At 43.2% G+C, this 23,529-nt stretch overlaps 1 protein-coding gene across 8 annotated transcripts in view; it reads right to left on the bottom strand.

Moving 5' to 3' along the window:
* Positions 1-23,529, bottom strand: part of VAV2 (vav guanine nucleotide exchange factor 2) — a 277,949-nt gene that overhangs the window by 74,891 nt on the left and 179,529 nt on the right. For all 8 annotated transcript variants that reach the window (XR_013274298.1, XM_077479141.1, XM_077479145.1 and 5 more), the window contains exon 4: positions 10,093-10,161. Coding sequence is in view for 7 of the 8 variants with exons in the window: in XM_077479141.1 (XP_077335267.1) it covers positions 10,093-10,161 (69 nt within the window). In the remaining variant the exon portion in view is untranslated. The remainder of the gene's footprint in view (positions 1-10,092; positions 10,162-23,529) is intronic.

Raw genomic sequence — 23,529 nt, 5'->3', positions numbered from 1 at the left:
CTGCTATGGCAGTTTTAAGGTTTCTTCCATAACAAATTTTCCTTAAGTCAAAAAACAAAAACAAAAGAACCCTCAGGGACGTTTCTATCACACGGATGGCGGGGCATTTTAGAATTTCTGTGCAAGTATGCCGCGCAGCTCACCCAGCAGCTGGATTCGACCTCGGGCTATAAGTCAGGAGCTTTGGACCTTTTTGCCCAGAAGGTAGAACATGCTGAGGTGAAAAAAAATCTGAAAGCAGAACGTGGAGCATCCCGATTTTACAAATGACAAAAAATAAAAAAAATAAAAATAAAAAAAAAAAGTACTTAAAACAAACTCGTCATAAAACTCCCGTAATAGAAGAAATTATTAACTCCGTTTCACTGCTGTTCCTCAGATCATCACTCTCTTGAAAAGCTATGCTTGTGGAAGTATCTTCAGCATCCAAAATAATTCCAGGAGTGTCAGATGCTGAGTTCTGTGGCTCTACCAGGCAGATGCTATGTCATTAATGTGTCCTGTAGTGGAATAGTGGCTGGCGGGTGGAACGTGAGCATATGGAATAGGGAATACAAAACAAGATTCTTCCGCCACTGTAGCTCTTCATAGGTGGTGGGTAAGAACTATTTTCTTTACAAAGTTTTTATTTAAAAAAAACATTCTCAAGAGAGTCAACTTAAAGTGGGGTGCCCCAAAAAAAAAAAAAATAAATAACATTTTTTAAAAAGTCAGCAGCTACAAATACTGCAGCTGCTGACTTAATAATCGGACACTTACCTGTCCCAGGGTCCAGCGATGCGGGGAAACGAAGCCCCCCCCCTCGTTCCCGGCTCCGCCATTCGTACTGTGGACCCCCGGCTGTGGCTTCACAGCCGGGCACCCACTGCGCATGCACGAGCGGTGCAGGGCGCCGTGATACGTCGCACAGTCACCTGGGAAACGTGACAGGTCCCAGATGACTGTGTGGCACGAGGGGAAGTGATGTCACCAGCCTGGGCAAGGAAGAAGGAAGATTACAAGGGACCCGCTAGCAACAGGTATTTAGAGGTGAGTAAAAAAAAATTATTTATTTTTTTAAAGAATTTTAAACACTTTATTTTTTGGTGGCAACACCACTTTAAAGCACTGAAATGGCAGTGACATTGTGCAAAGTGTGGTAAAACATAACCAGTCAGATGTCAGTTTATTGTAACCAATGCAGTTGGCTGATGAGAGCTGACCGGTTGCTATGAGCTCTTGCAGCTGGTGCAAACCCACTGCTTTGTGAAGAAGTGTGAAATGTATTTTATATTACATACATTGCTTTACAAGTCCCCATCACCCTTAACCCTTGTACACACGGTCGGACATTCTGACAACCAAATCCGTTGGATTTTGTCCAAAACGGTTGCATAAACACGGTCGGACAAAGTTGTCGGAAAATCCGATTGTACATGACGTGATGACGTTATTTCGTTACGATGGGACTACGTTCAGGCTAGTAGCCAATAGCTTTGGTCTAGAAATTTGATCTGAGCATGCGTGGCACTTTGTCCGTCGGAGTAGGCTACACATGATCGGAGTATGTCCGATCGGAGCATTTTGTCGGAAAATTTTACCGGCAAGTTGGAAAAGTTGGTCCGTCGGATATTCCGACGGAAACAGTCCGATGGAGACCACACACAGTCGGAATATCCGACAAAACGGTCCGATAGGACACATTCCGTCGGAATCTCCGACCGTGTGTACAAGGGCTTAGGCCTGTGTTGATGAGCTTTTGTTCGCTCCAAGCTAATTTTGCATTGTTTTATAGCAGCCTTTCTCAACCTTTTCAACACAGAGGAACCCTTGAAACAGTTCTCCGGTCTCGGTGGAACTCCTGCTAAAAATTAGAAATCTATAACTCATGATACATTAGTGTGATGGTCAGTGGGAAGAATGGTCCTTACACTTGTGGTCATTGGGAAGAATTACCTCCTTACAGATAGCTAAAAAGATCAATGGTGTGAGTGGGAACTTATGAGAGGCAGAAACTGCCCAATGTTGAAGGAACCCCTACAACCTCTGGAGGAACCCTAGGGTTCCACGGAACCTTGGTTGAGAATCACTGTTTTATAGTAATGCAAAACATGCTTGAAGCAGGTCAAATGCAGGTCAGATGCAGAACAGCTGCAGGTAAAATGGTCCCGTCAATTCTGAATGAATCTAAAAACTCATTTATTTCCAGATCTATTAGTGCTTATTGCTCTTAGGAATGTAATCAGGAACTAAGCAGCCTATGGCAATAAGCACCCACCCACTACATTTCCAGTCTTCTGCAGTAAATAATGAGTCCCAAAGGCTGATGCAGGATTAGCAGATGAGGAGATAATAAACAGCAGAGTATAGATTTATGCTGAGAATAAGGAGCCACAACAAAGCCAGACGATGACTTGATAAAACATTCTCACGCTCCAGCAACTTTAGCAGTGAAAGGCCCATGCACACTGCAGCTCAAAAGAAGCTTCTTTTACAGGCGTTTAAAGCGGATGTAAAACCCTCACATATACCCAGTGAAAGGAAACCGCTTCAGATGATACACAGAGATTGAACACTTGCCAACTGGGCACTTAAACCCCCTTCCTGCCCAAGCCAATTTTCAGGTTTCATGAATAAACAAATAAATGAATGAATGAGTGACTTGTATATTGTTACCTACGCAAACTGAATTGCCTCAGGGCGCTTTTGCGGTATAGCGCAGTCCTTTACTCCATAGGGTCCCAACGTGCTTACAAACACATACACATATTTTGGCCAATTTTTAGACAGGGTCTAATTAACCTACCAGCATGTCTTTGGAGTGTGGGAGGAAACCGGAGTACCCGGAGGAAACCCACGTAGGCCCAGGGAGAACATGCAAACTCCAGGCAGGTGGTTTCGTGGTCGGGATTTGAACCAGCGACCCTTCTTACTGCTAGGTGAAAGTGCTAACTACACCACTGTGCTGCCCTTTCAGCGCTGTCACACTTTGAATGATAATTGCATGGTCATGCTACACTGTATACCCATATGAAATTTTTATCATTTTTTTCACACAAATAGAACTTTCTTTTGGTGGCATTTAATCATTACAGTACTGGGGTTTTTCTTTTTTGCTAAAACAAAAAAGGATCAGAAATTATGAAAAAAAAAAAACAACTTTTTTCATAGTTTGTAAAATTTGCAAACAGGTAATTTTTCTCCTTCACCAATTCATCGTGATGAGTGAAGGCTGGACTCAGAGTCAGAGTGCTCAGAGTCCGGCAGCAGGAAGAGCGAGTCTGCATTTCTTTTTTTTTTTTTTTAAAAGAGATCTGTTTGTCTGGTTCTCTCTCAGTAGCCACTGGTGGCAGTGTGCTTTTTAATCATGCTCTGTACTTCTTAGGAGAATGGGCTGCTGTTTCTCCCCCAACCACTAGAGAGCGCAGGCTCGCTCAGTATGGCCTATTTCTATATAGGCAGGAAGTGAATTGGCGACCATGTTTACATGTGGACGGCAGGTCCAGCAAGGCCTCTTGAGACATAACAGCAGCCCATGGATACTAAGTGCCGGTTCACACTAGGGCGATGCGAGAACCCTGCAAATCATGTGCGGGTTCCCGCATCGCTCCCGACACGCACGGCAGTTCACACTGCCATATGCGAACTGCTGGGGAGTGTCATTATATGTTAACGACACCCACATTTCAGCTCGCGTATCGCACTGCGAACTGACAGTTCGGACATGAATCGAATCGCATATGTGTGAACACACATGCGATCCGATTCTGGTCTGAACAGAAAAAAGGGTCCTGTGCGTGTTTGGACCGAATGCGGTGCGATATCAGCCATACTATCTGTATGGCTGACATCGCACCTGCACAGACAATGCATGTAATGTGAACAGCAGTGCGCTGCGAATTACATGCGATGTCTGGCATCGCGCTAGTGTGAACCGGCACTAATGAAGTGAGTTTTCACTATGGGAGAGATTTATGGGCAGACAAGTCATGATTATATACTAAATACTTACTGCTTAATCTGGGGGACCTGTACAACCGTAAGTCTATACACCCTTATATGGGTATCATTGCACTGTAAGGTGTTGTGTCTCCAGAATAAAGTCCATCTGGTCTACAGGAGCTTATTTTTAGGCTGCTCTGAAGCAGAAAAAAAAGCTGCATGTACTTGGCTAATCCTGAATAAAACTAGTATGGGCCCAGGTGCAGTTGAGCAGGAGCAGCGTAGTATATATGTTTCATAATGCTTGCTTACTTGCATAGGCACATATTTGCATAGACTCTTGCTTGCTTGAATAACACAAGCTTGCATAGGCAAATGTTTGCAGAGTGCCCCCGGGCCAGCCAGCTTGCCCCGTGGCCCCTCGCACCCGACAAGCAGGCAGCGCTCGCCATGAAGATCCCCAAGGCTGGCCGAGACAGCGCATTAGACGCAGGTTTTCATAGGCATGTGTTGTATAGATGTGTGTGTATAAATGTATTGCATAAACACATATTGGCATAGATACACATTTGTGTAAACGCACATACAGACACGTTTGCATAACCATATGGCGGCATAGATACATGTTGCGTAGATGCATTTTTGCATAGACACGTTTGTGAAAATGCATGTTTACATAAACATATTTGCGTAAACGCATGCTTGCTTATTGTGTAAATACATGTTTCCATGGGCACGTATTGCATAAATGTGTGTTTGCATAAACACACACTTTCATGTTTTGCTTAAAGTGTGTGTTTGCATAAGCACATACCGTACTTGCATGCTTCCATAAATGCATATTGCTTAAACGCAGGCTGGCATATTTTAATTTGTATTGCATATGTATATGCTTAGTTTGAACTACATACATATGTGCTTACTTACGTTAAACTGCATACATGTATTGTACTTATTTGCCTAGGACTACATATATATGTGCTTATTTGCCTAGGTCAGGACTACATACATATGGGCTTATTTGCCTAGGACTACATACATATATATGTAGTCCTAGGAAAAAAGGCACATATGTATGTATCCCTAGGCAAATCGGCACATATGTCTGTAGTCCTATGCAAAGAAGCACATATATCTGTAGTCCTAGGCAATTAAGCACACATGTGCTTATTTGCCTAGGACTACAGAAATATGCGCTTATCTGCCTAGGGAGATATACATATAGGCTTATTTGCCCTGAACTGCATACATAAAATGAATGGCAAGAATACTTGTATACCTGCATGTTTGCATACCTAAGGTACCTACATACCTGGGTACTTACATACAGTACCTAAGGGATTGCATAGCGGTAAACCAACATTGTTTTAGGCCTGCATCCTCAGAGGACTGTGTATTAGGTTGGCTAAAATAGTTGCTATACCAGTTAAATAATTCCAGAAAAGAGAGGCAGCCAGGGGAGGCAGGTGCACCACTCTCGGGTTCAGTGATCTGGCGGTGACCACATCTCCCGATGGACAGTAGTGTCAGGTGCATCTGAACCACTGTGGTGTTTAGCATTGCAGTGTTTCCTGACTCATTAATTTTTCATCAGATTCTGGCCACATCACCTTGATCGTGCCCGATATGTTGATTGAAGCCTAAGCAGGATCAAGCCTGGTTAGTATATGGAAGTGAGACTGCCCAGGAATACCAGAGATGCTGTAAGATTTTCCCCACCTGGGTGAGGGAGGCATCTGAGGCTGCTGTGTTTCGGGAGTATCTCAGGCCAGAAGATCTTGGGGCAGTCTCTGAGGTGGTTTTACTCCATCTTTAGCCGGCAGAAGCTTGGTAGGTTAGGTACGCCTCTTTGGGTCTTCAGGGTCTGCCTAGAGTTGCCACCTCATCCCTTTAAACCCGAACACCTATGAATTACACAGGTTCTGAGACTAATTTAGTGCAGATAAAGCACCAAGTGAGTTTAATTACCACCTTAATCAGCCACAGAGCCTGTATACGGTAATTCATAGGTGTTCGGGTTTAAAGGGATGAGGTGGCAACTCTAGGTCTGCCACAGATTAGTCTTTTGCCTTGCACTTGACTCTTGCAGCAGAGGTATGGGCTCATTATTAAAAAATAAATAAAAAAATAACTCGACCGGTAGCAGTCCCAAAATCAAAGAGGGACATAAGGTCTAGCTTAGAACTTAAGCCGCTCAACATCCTTCTGTCTCAGATAGGCTCTATCCATTTAGTGTTGACCTCAGATTTCTGTGTCCATAGTCATCAATGATTCATATCTTCATGTGCTGCTTTTTTCCAGGGTTTTTGCAATTGCAGTGCAAAGTCGTCTTTTTTATTTTTGTAACTCTGCTCTTCGGGCTGGCCACAGCTCCGAGGGTTCACAAAGCTCCCAGCCCCAGTGCTGGACTTGCTAAAAATGCAGGGGGTGCCAATCTCAATATACCGCAATAATCTTTGTTCAGGAAGCAGTCTGTTCCAGATTTTCCTTGGATACATTTCTGCAGGAGGAAGTTGTATCTAAATATGTTCCCCATCTATACTCCTATTCCTACAGGTCTTTTGTAGAAGATCACTCTCTCTGTCTGGAGCATGGAGATCCAGGCATTGGATTGCCGGAAGGCTCTGTTCCTGGGGTATTACAGAGCTAAAATTGGTGGTTGATGGTTCAAAATCTGGAGAAGGGATTGGGAAAAGTACCACCGATGCCAGCTTCTTCAGCTGGCTATAGTTCAGTGGATTCGGTCTCCACAGGAGAAAATACTGCCCATCAATATCTTGGAACTTTGGGCCAGTATGCCTTGCTTTGGATGTACGGACAAACCAGTTGTAGGTTTAGTGCCTCTGTAGGGGTATATATATCTACCACCAGGGCGACACCAGGACTCATGCGGCTCAGGATGGTGAACAAGTGCTGTCTCTATCACTAGTACATATTCCAGGTATAGATAGAATAATAGCAAGGGGAACTCTGCAGGTGAAGCTACTAGATTCCAAGTTCTACAACAAGTGGGAACAGGTTGTGTCCGGGACAAAAGTCCCACCGGCAAAAAGGGCAGATGCAACGGTAACACCTTAGGTACCAGTTCTCCCTTATGTGAGACTTGGCCTCCGTTTCGACTTCTCCCACATCTTTTGCAAATGATCCAGGAGGTGGTAACACTGATAATAGTGTTAGCAGAATTAGCCCAGTGGGGCTTGGTGCACTGACATAGTGAGTTTTGCGGTTTTCGTTCTTTGGTCACTCCCAGTCCAGCGGGTCCTAATGCTCTTGGGTCCTGCATCTCAGCACTGTTGAACCCTGGAAGCCAGCTTCAGGGAACTTCAATTACAGGACTTGGAAAAAAAATTTGCCTGGGGGAAGCCATGAAGTGGCACCGACAAATATGTGGGTGGGAAATTTTCTTTTCTTTCTCCAAACAGTAGGGGAAAGGAGATTGGCCTTAAGTAAAGTAAAAGGGGTAGAGAGTTTGTCCCTATCCATTTTTTTTTTCCCAGAGGTCACCGTTCCTCACTCCTTGGTTCATACTTTATACAGCGTGTAACGCATGTCAGGCCACTCTTGTGTCCTTGGGACTGAAATTTGCTCTTTACTGTCTTTGCAGAAGCCTTTTTTTGAAACAATTGAAAGACTTGGTTAGTCCCTTAGAAGAGGTCTTGGTTGCCATCACTTCACCAAGTAGAGTGTCAGAGCTGGTGGCTCTGTCATGCAAGGAGCCATTCTTGGTCTTGCTAGGGTGAGGTTGCGTCCTCATCCATCTTTATTGCCTAGAGTGGTTTCTAGTTTTCACTTGAATCTGGAGAGTGCCTTGCCTTTTATTTTTCTCCTAATCCACAGTCTGCAGGAGAAAGATCGCTACATACTCTAGAGGTAGTTTAGGTGCTCAGGATCTATTTGAGTTGTCAGCACAGGTCAGGAATCCGGGTTTGTGCTGTCAGAAGAACCCAGGAAGGGCAGGCAGCATCCAGGTCGAATATTTAGCAGTGGATCTGCCAGTTTATCAATGATGCCTATGGTTTAAAGGGCAAAATCACATTTTTTTCTGGGGAGAGATTCTCTACCAGGTGTGGGGGATATCTTGGGCCATCCGCCATCAGGTGTCATTGGCCCAGATGTGCAAGACCACTGTTTGGTCTTTGGTTTATACATCCACAGGGTTTTTACCAGGTGGCCGTCAAGAACATGGAGGATACTGCCTTTGGCCTCAGCGTATTACAAACAGTAATAGTGGCAGTTTCTGCCATGGAGACTCCCTCATCTTAAGGGCATTGCTTTGGGACTTCCACGATAGTAATGGCTTCTCTGTGTCCCGTGATGTACGATAAAGAAAATAGGATTTTTTCTACAGCTTACCTGTAAAATCCTTTTCTTGGAGTACATCACGGGACACAGGAGGTCCCTCCCCTCTTGTCTGGGAAGTTTATTGCTTGCTACAAAACTGAGGTACTTCCTGTGTAGGAGGGGTTATATAGGGAAGGACTTCTTGTTTGATCGATCTGCCAGTGTCCATTCACCAGTAGGTGGCATATAACCCATCCATGCATCCACTCTCCTCCCCTTCTTGCTGTGACTTTCAGGTTAACCTCTTGGTGTCCCCAGTCTTTTAGACCCTGCATGTCTCATTAACCACTTGCCTAACACCAACACCCCCTTCCTGCTCAAGCCATTTTTCAGCGCTGTCGCACTTTGAATGACAAATGCGCGGTCATACTACACTGTACCCAAATAAATTTTTTATCATGTTCTTCACACAAATAGAGCTTTCTTTTGGTGGTATTTAATCACTGCTCGGTTTAAAAAAAAAAAAAAAAAGACCAAAAATGTTGTAATTTTTTTTTTTTTTCTGTCACTAACTTGTTTTTGTAATTTTTCGCCTTCACTGATGTGTGCTGATGAGGCGGCACCGATGGGCACCGAGAGGATGAACTGTTGGGCATTGATGTGGTGACACTTATGGTTACTGATGGGGTGGCACTGATGAGGAGGCACCAATATGCCACACCTATGGGCACTGATAGGTGGCACTGGTGGGCACTGATAGGAGGAATGGATAGGAGGTACAAATGGGCACTGATGGGCATTGATGGGTGGCACTGATGGGCATTGATGGAGAGCACTGACTGGCATGGCTAATGGGCACGGATTTGTGGCAATTGTGGGCACTGATTGCTGCCACTGGTGGGCACTGTATGCTGGTCACTGTATTGTTACACTTTGTTTATTGTAATCAGGGCCCTGATTACATCCCTAGATGTCCTCCTGTGAGGAGATGCCGCTGATCGGCTCTCCTTTCCTCTGTCGGTGTTAGGCGAGGAGAGCCGATTACTGGCAAAATTTGAGGGCCCCTCTCCACACATACAAACGTAAACGGACGTCCTGGTGTCCTGGGGGAGTCTACACATTAAAACATGGATTGCCTTAAACATGTTACATATCACCACACCGGAGTGAGAGCAATACTTCTAGCAGAAGACCACCTCCGTACCACTAAACTGATACCTATAGGAGGCTTTTGAAGTGTCACCTATAGAAAATATAGGATACTGAAGTTAGTCACCATTTCATGGGTGCACACAAATTTAAGTTTTGCCATGTTGGGCATCTATTTACTTGGCGTAACCTCGTCTTTTATATTTTACCAAACATTTGGGTAATTTATTCCATTTGTATGCCTTACAAATCATTTGTGCGTTTTTTACTGAAATTATGCATTTCCTAGACCTTTGCAGTAATATCATGTGACAAAATGTTTTAACTGCCACTATTTTATTCTCTAAGGTGTCTGCTTTCAGAAAATATATAATCTTTGGGGGTATTATTTTCAGGGCTAAAATTATTTTTTAAACATGTGCAGAAAACACAAAAACGCCTCTGGCAGCAAAAAAAAGTAAAAAATAAAAAATAGAAAAAATAAAAAAAGATGATGTAACTGGGGATTTTTTTTTAGGTATGTAAAAAAAAAAAAAAAAAAAAATTGCCCTGGATGTGAAGTAGTTAAATAAAGCCGATTGCTTTCCTTTTTTTTCAGCCCAACTACCTTCTGTGTGTACTACAAAAACATGCAATGAACCCAATTCAGGTCAGCCACTCAAGGTTTACGCCAAAGCCACATTCCTTATTTTTATTTAAACTTTCACAGATAGTTCATTATAAAGTGTTATAGAAACTCACTCTGCCAACTCCTCCAGACTGCGATATATGTCATCATCGTTTTCTGCCGTGTCCTCCGAGGGGAAGGGCCTGCAAGAGACACAATGCATCATATATAAATGGAACAGGAGAGGAAGGGCTGCGACAGTGACATGTAAATGAAGATTGATATAGTAGAGATTGATGAAATAGGTGGGACTGACAGAAAGACAGATATCAAAAATAGATATAGATAAGATAGATCAACATTATAAATAGAAAACAAAGATGGAGATAAAAAGATATCAGAAGACAATCAAAACAGATACAGTGCCTTCAAAAAGTATTCATACCCCTTGACATTTTCCTCATTTTGTCATGTTACAATCAAAAACGTAAATGTATTTTACTGGGATTTTATGTGAGACAAAATCACCAAAATTGGTGCATGCCCCTGTTGCAGACCCATAGTGTCGAAACGCATTGGGCCAGCATTACTTGTACCCCAGATTGATTTTTTTTTTTTTGTGATCACTTTTTTATGTAATTCACATTACATGATTTTCTTAATAAACCTACTGGTTTGCTTTTTGACCTGCACCATCCGGAGCCCCTCTTCCTTTTTTTTTCCTGTTTTCCATGATGAGCCTTGTCCAAGCTGCATCTTGGATTCAATCGAATTCTGAGTGCTTGACCCTTCTGGAGTTCGGGGACGGGCAAGTGAGGATTCCATACCTGGAGTACCTACCTTTACACAGCCCTGAGACAGAAAAGTGTGACTCACTCAACATACAATACCTGATTGGGACCAGTCGGGATTTCAAGCCTGTTTGACTCACTGTCGTAGGACACGTGCGGCCAACTTTTCCAGTAAGAGTATCCATCTTCTCACCATTACTGGTATAACTTCAGACAAGTGTTTGTTGTCCATCGTTCCTGTTGATCCATGTGGTCTCCACCTTGTTTGCAGGAAGACCCTCAACGATACATTTGCTTTGCATAATATATGCGGACTGCCTACTGGGACATTGCTCTGTTTTTTTCAGTATAGAACCTATATACCCAATGAATGGTGGACTTTATATTTGCACTTTTCTATCATTAATTTAATATCCCTCACTCACTTGTGTTATACTGGTATGGACTATTTATATGATTAGTCTTCATTGATAACATATATTCAGTCGCCATTTACACATACCCAATTATATGCTTTTATATTAGCGCTACACTATTTTTCAATTATTTGGTCCAGCTTTGTTTGAGTGTTAGCTGCTGTATTCCGCACTCTTCCACTTTTTGCTTTAGCGCAGTGTTTTCCCCCCTTTTCCCACATCACAGTTTAGGTGGACGGCCATGTCTTGGAAAGTTTACAGTTGTGACATACTCTTTGCATTTTCAGACGATGGATTGAACAGTACTCCGTGAGATGTTCAAAGTGTGGGATATTTTTGGAATGACCTAACCCTGCTTTAAAGTTCTCCACAACTTTATCCCCGACATGTCCGGTGTGTTCCTTGACCTTCATGATGATGTTAATTCACTAAGGTTCTCTAACAAACCTCTTAGGGCTTCACAGAACAGATGTATGTATGTGTGTGTATATGTATGTGTGTATATATATATATATATATATATATATATATATATATATTTCAATTACACACATGTAGACTTTTTTTTACTAATTAGGTGATGTCTGAAGGCAATTGGTTCCACTAGATTTTAGTTAGAGGTATCAGTGTAAAAGTGGGGTAAATACAAATGCACGCCACACTTTTCACATGTTTGTTAAAAACGTTAAACCATTTATCATTTTCCTTCCACTTTACAATTCTGTGCCACTTTGTGTTGGTCTATTACATATATCCCAATAAAATAGATTTATGTTTTTTGGTTGTAACATGACAAAATGATGAAAAATTGCAAGGGGTATACTTTTTCAAGGCACTGTATTCAAAGATATCTAGCATGGCTGAACAATATCCAAGCCTGGTACATGGTTTCTGGTAACTTTGTCATTTACATTGTCAGCAGATTCAGTTAGGTGAACATTCTATGAATACACATTTACACCAGTTATTATCTAAAGGGAAACAAAGTTCATAGTTAGGTTGAATAAAGACACCAGTCCATCCAGTTCAACCTGAGTGAATGTCTACAATTGTCCCCATCCCTGTACATTGCACACTCACATTGGTCCCTACCCTCAAGGAGCCCACAATCTAAGGTCCCCATTCATATACTAGGGGCCAATTCTGGACAAAAGCCAATTAACCTACCTGCATGTCTTTGGATTGTGGGAGGAAACCGGAGTACCCGGAGGAAACCCACGCAGGCACAGGGAGAACATGCAAACTCCAGGCAGGTAGAGTCGTGGTTGTGATTTGAACCAGTGACCCTTCTTACTGCTAGGTGAGAGTGCTAACCACTACACCACTGTGCCGCCCATTTAAACAGTTCCTCAATTTAAACAGCTCAATACAGAAGCGATACACACAGAAATGTTGTACTATAGCAGTGATGGCTAACCTTGGCACCTCAGATGTTTTGGAACTACATTTCCCATGATGCTCAACTACACTGCAGAGTGCAAGAGCATCATGGGAAATGTAGTTCCAAAACATCTGGGGTGCCAAGGTTCACCATCACTGTACTATAGTATGACTGTTCTGCCTCTCCAATCTAAGCACTGCAAGTGTGATCTCGATAAACTGTTCCAGTTGTAGGAAGGTAGTTGTAAATTAGAGTCTTGCAAAGAATTGGCAGACAGGGGCTCAATCCAATGCAGATCACAGAAAGCTTTAGGCCCCGTTCACACCCAAACTAATTAGATGCGCGTTTCTCCACATCCAGTTCGCATAGCAGGAGAATATGACTGGCTCCCTATGGAACCAGTTCACATATGTCCGTTACGGCTTCGGAGTGACGCTGTGCGCGTTTGGCTCCATTTCAGGGCCGAACTCAGGCATAAAATGGGCTCCGATTCATCCCTGAAATGGAGAAACAGGGACGCACAGCTCTCCTGTGCAAGCCGCAGCAGGTTATAGTGTGAACCCAGCCTTAAAGGAAATGTAAAGGCAGAAGGTTTATTTTATATTAATGCATTCTATTCTAATGCATTCTATTTTTTTAATAAAAAAACACTCCAAGTGTTTACCCCATAACCTGTGCCTTTAAAATCACTTTTGTTATCAGCACTATGGCACGTCTTGTAGGATAAAATGACACCATGTAGTGTGTACAACAGAGCCCAGTAGTGATTCACAAGACATATAGCCAAGAACTTAGGTAAAAGGTACAGGTAAACCCCTTCTTACCCTATATCTTTGGTCCTGTTCAGGTTCCAGGCTTCACCTGTCACAGAGGGCATGCCCCTGAAGGGGTCTTAAAGTGGTTGTAAACCCTCCCCCACAACTTTGTCCCATGTAAATCAGCATAAAAAACCCTAATGAACACTGCTTGTAGATATCTCCTTACTTGCTTAGTATTGTTGTAATCCTTTTTGTTCTTTAGAATGAAGTCACTGAGCATGCCCAGATCTCCCCTGATTTACGGCACACTCTCTATGTCTTATCTATCTGTTATCAGGACTTCCTGCGGCGCACAACACTGAACTCTGCTAATCACTCAGAGCTTCCTCCTACACACCATGTGACCTCACATACAGACTAAACTTGGCCATTACTGCAGTCTTATCAGCTGAAACCGATAAGACTGACAAAGGGAAACATTAGACATCGGCACAAGTAAATACTATGAAACAAATCAGCTATGAACAGGGAAGCAGGGTTGCCATAGAAACGTTGGATTGAGAAGGAGGCTTGGTTAACAGTGCAGGAAGTGCTCAATGTAAGGGCGGAAATACACTCCACTGTGGACTCAGAAAACAATATTTAAGATGGCGCTGCCTAACCCCTGGAAACAAGTTTTTAAAGTTTCTTTAAAGCAGTTTTGTACAGAAAATTGCAAGTTCATCTTATTCAAATGGCTTTGGAACATAGATGCAGTTATAACCATTGAAATAAAATAATATGCAGTATTTACCTTTTATTTTTAATGTTTATGCCGACTTCCGGGCTCTCCTCCCGTGGGAGTAGGCGTGTTTATCGGCTTCGCAATGGTCCCTGGGAACTTTTTTTGCTATTTCCCAGGAATCCGTGGGGGACACAGTCATGCCGAAATCTCGTGAGATTTCGGAAGGAGGACGCCGGTCACGTGACGAGGGCGTGTCCGAAATTGCCATTTTGAAAGTGGGCAGGCAGCTCTATCTGCCATTACCACTATAGCACACGAGGCAAGAGGAAGGAAAACAAAGACACTCAATGAGCATGTGCGAGATGGAGCGGTGGATGCTGGGAGCTCAGCGTCATCGCATCCAGGAAGTAAATGCCTGTGGGCTTCAAACGCCCACAGTGAAAATGGAAACCGCCGGACTGCTTTTTTAAAAGTTTTCTTTAGCAATGAAATCGTCACGCCGGGGGTTAAAAAGACGCCAATCGTGACTGCAAAGACACCGTAGGAATCGCCCACCAGCGACACGGGTAAAAAAAAAAAAAAAAAAAAAAAAAGGCAGCGGAATCCCGCTTTAAGCAGTAATATGCGATTTGGGCTGGATTACAGTGGCTATAGTCTGATAATTACTTATTATAACGGACTAAATGAAAAGAAGCATCAGAGTGGGAGAGTTTACTTCCTCTTTAAGGATCTAGATGCCATAGAAATGGACCGCAGCCCTGGTCTTGTATAGCACCCTACAGCTAACTTGTACCATGTGCCAAAGTGAGCACTGGACACAGAATTCAGTGCGCAAAGCAAACTTTACAGGCTAGCCACACCCTGCCACTGGGTCCACATATAGTTCTCGGGGGTATAAACTGAGGGTACCCAATCCAAAAATATGCTATTCAGCCATAAGAAAGTAAGCACTTAAATTTTGATATAAAAGTGTCAGTCAAAGAAGAAAAGGAAAACTGGTGAAATATAGAAAAAAAATATTTTATAACAGGAGAGGGGGGCATTCAAATAAGGACACTAGCAAAAACTGGACTCTCACAGAGTGTGTGGGGTTATATGGATACACAGGGAAGTAATCCCAGAAAAGCTTTTGCCAGTGTCCAATCACACAACCCCTGGTGTACAAATCAATTTCTGTGTCCTGTAATGTACGTTATAAGTTTTTCTTCAATAAATTTTGCCAAGGTTTCTGCTTCATCCCTTTAGACAAACTAGAGAAAAATAAATACTCCGATACGGCTCCTCTATGTAAATAACTCCCATGAAAGAGGAAGAGAGGAAGTCACTGGCAGGTTTTGGGAGCATTAATATGGATTTTTGACTGTTACACTTAAATGAGCATCATAATTACAAACACTATTTGACAGAAAAGGGACAAACAAAATGTTAAATACCAGTAATGAAGCTGTACAAGCGAGACTCTTGTGATGTCCTGGGAAGACCATCTGATGCTCAACAGAGTCTGTCTGCTAAGCTCAGAGAAGCCTAAAAGCTTCTCTATATGGCAGCAACATTGACCTTGACCTGGATTCCCCTGTACCGCGTTCATCATCCTCAGATACCTGTTTATCAGATCATTGCACAGGGAATTGTTCACAGATTTCTTCCTTCCAGTAGAATGCACATACTGCAGAGAATCCTTTTCAGACCACTTCACTAAACCCATCCACCGAGAGCAGGCAAAAGCATTTTTAAACTATGACTGACAGCACCTGACACAAAACGGAGAACATGAAACTGGATGATACAAAAGGAATACCCTTTATACTGCCAAGTCTGCCAACGTGCTAGAATATTCAGCAATGAAGGAAGAGAGCAATCATTAAATAATGAGCTTGGTTAAATAAAGTCCAACTCCAGATTGTGCAAAATGTGACGCTGTAAGGCAGGTCAAGGAAACCCTGCAAACTGAATGAAGCATCCATTATTTCACGACAATGCTACAGGCTTTGGAAGTATCTACATTTTCCAAGTAGAAAATGTAATCCTATAGATTATTGCAGCAGGCGATTCATCTGTAGTTATAAACATCACCTGCAGATTATTTCTGTATTTGAAAAATGCCAGATGTAAAATCCCGCCCTCAGATTTCCCACAATAGATTTTGTTAATTTGATCAATTGATAGAGCTGCGCAGGGGATTTTCTTTGCTGGTAATAGATGACAATTTCGGATTCTGTGGACACATTTTTGCCAGTATATTAAAACTCTCCTCTGGCTTGTGCACTGAAAATTCTGCTCATAATTTACCCCGCTCTATACAATCAAAACTAAAATTCTTTCTGCTTTTGCCTGGGTGGTGAAACCAAAAGTAATTATTTTGCCAAACCTTATAAAAAAGGCCACTCAGTTTCCAGAGTAATGCAGGTCATACACGGTCGAATTTCGAACAAATTTTCTTTTCAAAATCAGAAAATTCGTTTTTTTTGTGATCCGATGATGCCACCATTGATTTTCGAAATTCGGCCGACCAAGCCTTCAATTTCACCTTATGTTGCTACAGAAAAGAATTTTCTTGGCCAGGAATCTTCTTTTCTCTCCGTAAATTTTCTTTTATCTCCGTACATTTTCTTTTATCTCCGTACATTTTCTTTTCTTATTACGTTTCTCGCATTATTCTCCCATCATTGATTAGAAAATGGTTTGGTTTGTTTTTCTAAAAATTTCCAACATGTCCGATTCCTCAAATTTTATTTCCGCACGAAAATCGGCTGTTGCTGCAGCCCACTAATGGTGCGAAATTCATACGAAAATTCTTAGATACGATTTTCGAAAGAAAATTCTTTCGAAATTCGAACCGTGTATGGCCGGCATAAGATTTAACCACTTCCAGCCAAGCCTGACACTTCGCTCCTACATGTAAAAACCATCATTTTTTTTTTGCTAGAAAATTACTCAGAAACCCCAAACATGACATTGCATCTTTTTATGTCACATGGGATTTGCTTAGTAATTTTTCAAAAAGTGATTTAAAAAAAAAAAAAAGTGTAATGAAAAAGTTTCATGAAAATGAAAAAAAAAAAAACACACTAAAGTTAGCCCAATTATTATTTTTTGTATAATGTAAAAGATGATGTTATGCTGAGTAAATAGATACTCAACATGTCACGCTTTAGAATTGTGTACACTCGTGGAGTGGCAACAAACTTCGATACTTAAAAATCTCCATAGGCATAGGAATGTTTTACAGGTTACCCGTTACAAAGGAGGTCCTGTGCTACAGTGTCATGGTTATGCAATAGAGTTTGTCTGCTTACCTGTTTCCATGTGTTCGTCTCTAGAGACCAGCCAACCCTCACCTGAATGCTTTTGTAATCCATGCTCTGGCATGGCTCCACCCTAGCTCCTATCAGAAAACTCTATAGCAGTGTTGGCGAACCTTGGCACTCCTGATGTTTTGAAACTACATTTCCCATGATGCTCCACTACACTGCAGAGTGCATGAGCATCAAGGGAAATGTAGTTCCAAAACATCTGGGGTGCCAAGGTTCGCCATCACTGCTCTATAGTAACCTGTTCACTGCAGGCCAACCCTGCTGATTAACCTTTGTGTGTTTGGCTTCCTATTACCTGCCGTGTGCTCTTCTGTTGTTCTGTTACCGACTTTGGCGTGTCCCTGACTATTCCTGTTTGCCTGTGATCGTGACCTTTTGGCATGTCCCTGACTATCCCTGTCTGCTTGTGGCCCCGACCTTGGCTTTATCCCTCACTATCCCTATCCTCCTGTTGCCTACTGTGGGTGTGAGCTGGGGGAACCTGGAGGTCGCGACCTGGAGCCAGTTGCAGCCCAGTCCATCCTCACCACTAGAGGCTCTGGTGAACACCTGCTGGCTCTTAGACTCCGCGCCCCAGGGAATCTTACGCTCTAACCCCGGTGGGATCCGTCTTGGTGTTTCGGCGGCCCTGCCTTCCTTATCATCTTGACTCCCATCCGCAGCAGTCAGCCGTAGGGTCCACAACCTTGCGGGGCACTCCTGATCCCTACGGTGTGCATGTGTCACCTGGCCTCAAGGTGACCTGACATACAGTTATTGCTCTCACTCCAACGTTGGTGGTTTTACCTCACATGTGTGGTTTACATAAGCGGGCGCGACGCAAGTATGGGTTTGCTTCTGTGAGCAAGCAGGTTCAGGGATGCTTAACATTTTGACTTTTTTATTGTTTATTTTACACTTTCCCTTTAAATGTATTTATTTTTTGAACACTTTTATTCCTATTACAAGGAATGCAAACTTTCCTTGTAATAGAAATAGGGCATGACAGGTCCTCTTTACAGAGAGTGTCTAAAAGGACCCCACATTTTTCCTGTAGGCTGAAACAAAAGAAAGAAATGATCTCAGCCTTCCCAGTTAAAAACACGGCAGTGTTTACATCTTCCAGTGCTGGAAGGGATGCCATAATGTCACGCCTGGCCCCCGAAGGACATAGAGATGGCTGGGGACCATCTGGTCTTTGGGGAGTTCTATGGTAAGCTTCCACTGCCAACCTATTTTTTCTCCGGCTCGTCGATTGCATGGGCATGCCGGTAGAAGAACCAGGCATCATTCAGATATCACCACTCAAAGTCCAGGACATCATAAGGACGGCCTACGTGCGGGAAGTGGTTAACCACGCCCCCACAACTACTGCACATGAAATAAGAATGTTATGCAAAATGAAGGCTCTATTCAGTATTGCTGACAGATAAAATGGACATGTACAGTATAAAGTAATTAGCATTCTGGACTAGTGTGAAGGCATTAGAGTGATTGTAAAGTCACTTTTTTTTTTTTTAAATAACAAACATGTTATACTTACCTGCCCTGGTGCAGTGGATTTGCACATGGCAGCCCAGATCCTCCTCTTCTCGGGTCCCTCTACTACTCCTGGCCCCTCCCACCTGATGAGTGCTCCACAGCCCAGCAGCTTCATACGGGGGCATCCGAGCCGAGCTGCAGCTGGACACATGCATTGGCTAACTGACTTTGATTAACAGCCGCAGGGAGCCAATGTGCCCCAGCCAATCAGGAGGAGAGTCCCAGATGGCCGAGAGAATCATGGACATTGCTGGATAGAGATGGGGCTCAGGGAAAGTGTTAGGGGGTGCTGGGGGGCTGCTACACACAGGTGTTTTTTTTTATCTTAATGCATAGTATGCATTAAGATAAAAAAGCTTCTGCCTTTACAACTCTTTTAAATCGGTAGTAAACCCGCTATTTTTTTTTTTTAACACCTGCAAAGCAAAAGGCATAATGAGCTAGTATGCACCGCATACTAGCTCATTATCAAATACTTACCTTAGAACGAGGCCCCGACATCTGGCACGATCCACGCCGAGGGAGCTGACATGCTCCCTCTGCGTTTCTTCCGGGTATCGCGGCTCCGGCGCTGTGAGTGGCCGAAGCCGCGATATCGTCACTCCCGCGCATGTGCGCGGGAGATTTCTTTCCGGCCGCCGGCCACTGCCGGATTTTCTGGCCTTGGATCCCCTCGTGCGCATGCGCCGCTGCAGTCAGCGGCGCATACCGAGGGGAATATCTCCTAAACTGTACAGGTTTAGGAGATATTTTTTTTACCTACAGGTAAGCCTTATTATAGGCTTTCCTGTAGGTAAAAGTTACAAAAAAGGGTATACAACCACTTTAAACTCAAATCGCAGTGTTTGACACTAGTTCCTGGAGTAAATACATCCAATGATATATGGTCCAGAGCCTTAATCCTGCTGACCCCCTCAGTATACTGTCTGTCCGTACAGCCGATATGGACAGTTACTGAATGGCAGGAGGATCAATGGACTACGAGAACGCTCACCAGCACCCTCACAGTTCAGTGAGAACTACAAGCTGTCAATCGCAAAGGCCAACGGTTGTGAATGAATGACGCAGCCATGTGGGCAAAGCCCCACGTGGCTGCACGGTTTTTAAATTGTGACAGCAGGTGTGGGGAGGTGACTCCCCCACCTGCTGTCACAGGAATGGGGAATGGGGGAAAAGGCGGCAGGAGCGGAATGTGCTAAATGGTCCACCCCAAATTTCAAAGGTGAACTTATCCTTTAAAAAGAAGGGGAAAAAAACAAAAAACCTTTGCTTGTATGCAAAGGGGGAGATTACATTACATGTGACAACAGCCATGTAGTATATGCTCTGCTCTCTGAATGTCCATGCGGTCTCCAGTACATAGGCTGGACATTAAAGAAACTTATACCTGAGCATATACATAACATCTCGATAGGCTATAAAAATCACAGTATGCCTTTATACTTTATAGAGGTCCGTAATAGGGATCCCACATCCTACTCCAGTTTTGGGGCATTGAATGTGCCCAGCCCCACTGGAGAGGAACAAACAAAACAAAACGGAATGGATCTTTTAGATGGATACTTTGCATTCAAAAGGCCTTAAAATGGTGGTAAACCCTTACATACACCCAGTGAAGTGACTGGCCCTAGGTGGTACACAAAGATTAAACAAATCCTCCTACATTGGTACTGGTTTATCTGCAGTCTTCTCTTTGCCTGTTCAAAGGTCACAATTTATAAAGCTTGTCTGAGCTGCCAGAAAGCAGGGGGCAGAGAGCTGAAGTTGCACAATGTAGAGCTCAGTAAGGAGAGCTCTGAGAGCTGATTGGAGGGAAGGAACACACCCCCCTTCACACAGTACATAGCTTTGTATTGCTCTTTCGCCCCATCCACTTGAAGTTATGGTCGTAACGAAACGCGCCGAGACAGGGTGACAGCACAGGACGGAAGTTACTCCCGCTGAAGGCAGCAGCCGGTGTATGGAGCTTTTGGAGGACTCCTGCTACACATTAGAAAGTCATGGACTGATAGCCGTTTTGCTTTTATATGCTGCATGACACATATGGTTTGTGAGTATAGTTGTTTATCCAATAAACCCATGTTTCTTACCTACTAAACTAGAACGGTGTCTTATTTTTGATTGCTTGGTCTGTTTCAAATCTGTTTTGAGTACGGAGAGGTGGTGAGATTGAGCAAGAGGAGTTTTGTATACGTTTTTACTATCTTTTAGAGCATGTTTGCCTTTCTTGGATAAATTTATGCATTGCAATCTGGTGAGTGCAATGCCCTTACGGGTGGATTGACAGCACTATTGGATCTCGTTGCCATTAGGTGGGGGGGGGGGGGGGGATTTACTAAAACATGGCAATACCCATAGTGGCTGAAGTTACAAGACATTAGTGGCACCATCCTAAGAAAACAAATTCAAAGATTGAATCTAAACTGCTCACACTGAGTGGAGTGAAAAAAAAGGGACTTTGGTATGTAATTTATTGCACAAAGGAAACACAAGTATAAAAAAAAAAATATATAAGTTTTATTCTGTTACATAATAAAATCTAGAAACATATTCACATAGAATCTGGTATATACAAAACTTGATACATTCAAAAGATATATTGCAGTAATTTACTTACAGTATTTATTTACAGTAATACCCCTTATCCCTGCACCCTTAGACCCCCTTCACACTGGGGCATTTTTCAGGTGCTTTAGCGTTAAAAAAAAAAAAAAAAAAAGCGCCTGTAAAGCGCTTGAAAGAAGCCTCATCTGCAGTCCCAACGTGAAAGCCCAAGCGCTTTAAGAGCCCTTTCACAATGTCAGCACCCGAAAAACGCTTGTAAAGCGCCGTTTAAACTAGCAGCGCTTTACCAGCGTTTTTCGAGGGTTATTGGGGCGCTTTTAACCCCTGCTAGTGGCCAAATAAAGGGTTAAAAGCGCCCACAAAACGCTGCTACCAAAAGCGCTTTTCAGGCGTTTTACAGGCGCTTCCCATTGATTTCAATCGCTCCAAAAGCACTGCAAAGAAGCTACTTGCAGGACTTTTTTTGACGCCCTGCCAGCGCAGCGCCTCAGTGTGAAAGCACTCGGGCTTTTACATTGGGATTGCAGTTGCAGCTTCTTTCAAGCGCTTTACAGGCGCTTTTTTTTTAACGCTAAAGTGCCTGAAAAACGCCACAGTGTGAAAGGGGTCTTAGACCAAATGAGCATTTAAGCATTAGGAGTGGGCTCCTCTGCACTGTAAGGGTAGATTTGGTCTCATTTCAGGAGTTCAGTTTTATCAGAAATTGAATCATAAAGGTTAAAAATGCAGAAACCTCATTTGTGAGTGATCAGCGCTGAAGTGACAATGAAATGAAGACACAGTGCAGTTGATATGGGGGTAATGGGGGTATACAATTTTGTCTTTCCTGTATAGAGACTGTTTCACACTGTGCAATTCGTTATCCGGGTGGTGTCGCCCCTTTCCGCCCTCCTTTGCCTGGCCGCACCAAAGACATTCTCTGTATTTTTAGATATTTTGCTCCCCAGTGGCTGGGCATCCTGCTGGCTTTCTCACGGACATCTCCATATTTTATAGCTACAGCCCTGGCATGTGCACTGTAGCGGAAGGAGCGTTTATAGGATATCTTCGCCGTGTGTCAGTGGCCAGGTGCGTGCTAGCAGGAGGAAGAACAAGTCTTGCTGTCTGTTTGCGATGGGTGTTCAGGAAAAAAAGGAAACCACTATTTTGACTTTTAATAATCACAGAATCAGAACACATTTGAGGACGCACTTATAATGTAATCGACTGTAGAGTGCAGGAAAAAGTGAACACGTTCCTATGAAACTCAGATTATTAGAGGGTATGACCTACAGTGCCTTGCGAAAGTATTCGGCCCCCTTGAACTTTTCAACCTTTTGCCACATTTCAGGCTTCAAACATAAAGATATAACATTTTTATTTTTTGTGAAGAATCACCAACAAGTGGGACACAATTGTGAAGTGGAACGAAATCTATTGGATTTTTGAAACTTTTTTAACTAATAAAAAAATGAAAAGTGGGGCGTGCAAAATTATTCGGCCCCCTTGCGTTAATACTTTGTAGAGCCACCTTTTGCTGCGATTACAGCTGCAAGTCGCTTGGGGTATGTCTCTATCAGTTTTGCACATCGAGAGACTGAAATTCTTGCCCATTCTTCCTTGCAAAACAGCTCGAGCTCAGTGAGGTTGGATGGAGAGCGTTTGTGAACAGCAGTTTTCAGCTCTTTCCACAGATTCTCGATTGGATTCAGGTCTGGACTTTGACTTGGCCATTCTAACACCTGGATACGTTTATTTGTGAACCATTCCTTTGTAGATTTTGCTGTATGTTTGGGATCATTGTCTTGTTGGAAGATAAATCTCCGTCCCAGTTTCAGGTCTTTTGCAGACTCCAACAGGTTTTCTTCCAGAATGGTCCTGTATTTGGCTGCATCCATCTTCCCCTCAATTTTAACCATCTTCCCTGTCCCTGCTGAAGAAAAGCAGGCCCAAACCATAATGCTGCCACCACCATGTGTGACAGTGGGGATGGTGTGTTGAGGGTGATGAGCTGTGTTGCTTTTACGCCAAACATATTGTTTTGCATTGTGGGCAAAAAGTTTGATTTTGGTTTCATCTGACCAGAGCACCTTCTTCCACATGTTTGGTGTGTCTCCCAGGT

Source organism: Lithobates pipiens, unplaced genomic scaffold (genome assembly GCF_037356315.1).
Source record: "Lithobates pipiens isolate NorthernLeopardFrog02 unplaced genomic scaffold, aLitPip1_a1.2 Scaffold_14, whole genome shotgun sequence".
Lineage (NCBI taxonomy): Eukaryota > Metazoa > Chordata > Amphibia > Anura > Ranidae > Lithobates > Lithobates pipiens.
Note: the sequence above shows the minus strand (reverse complement) of the source record. Positions and strands in the feature narration are given on the sequence as shown.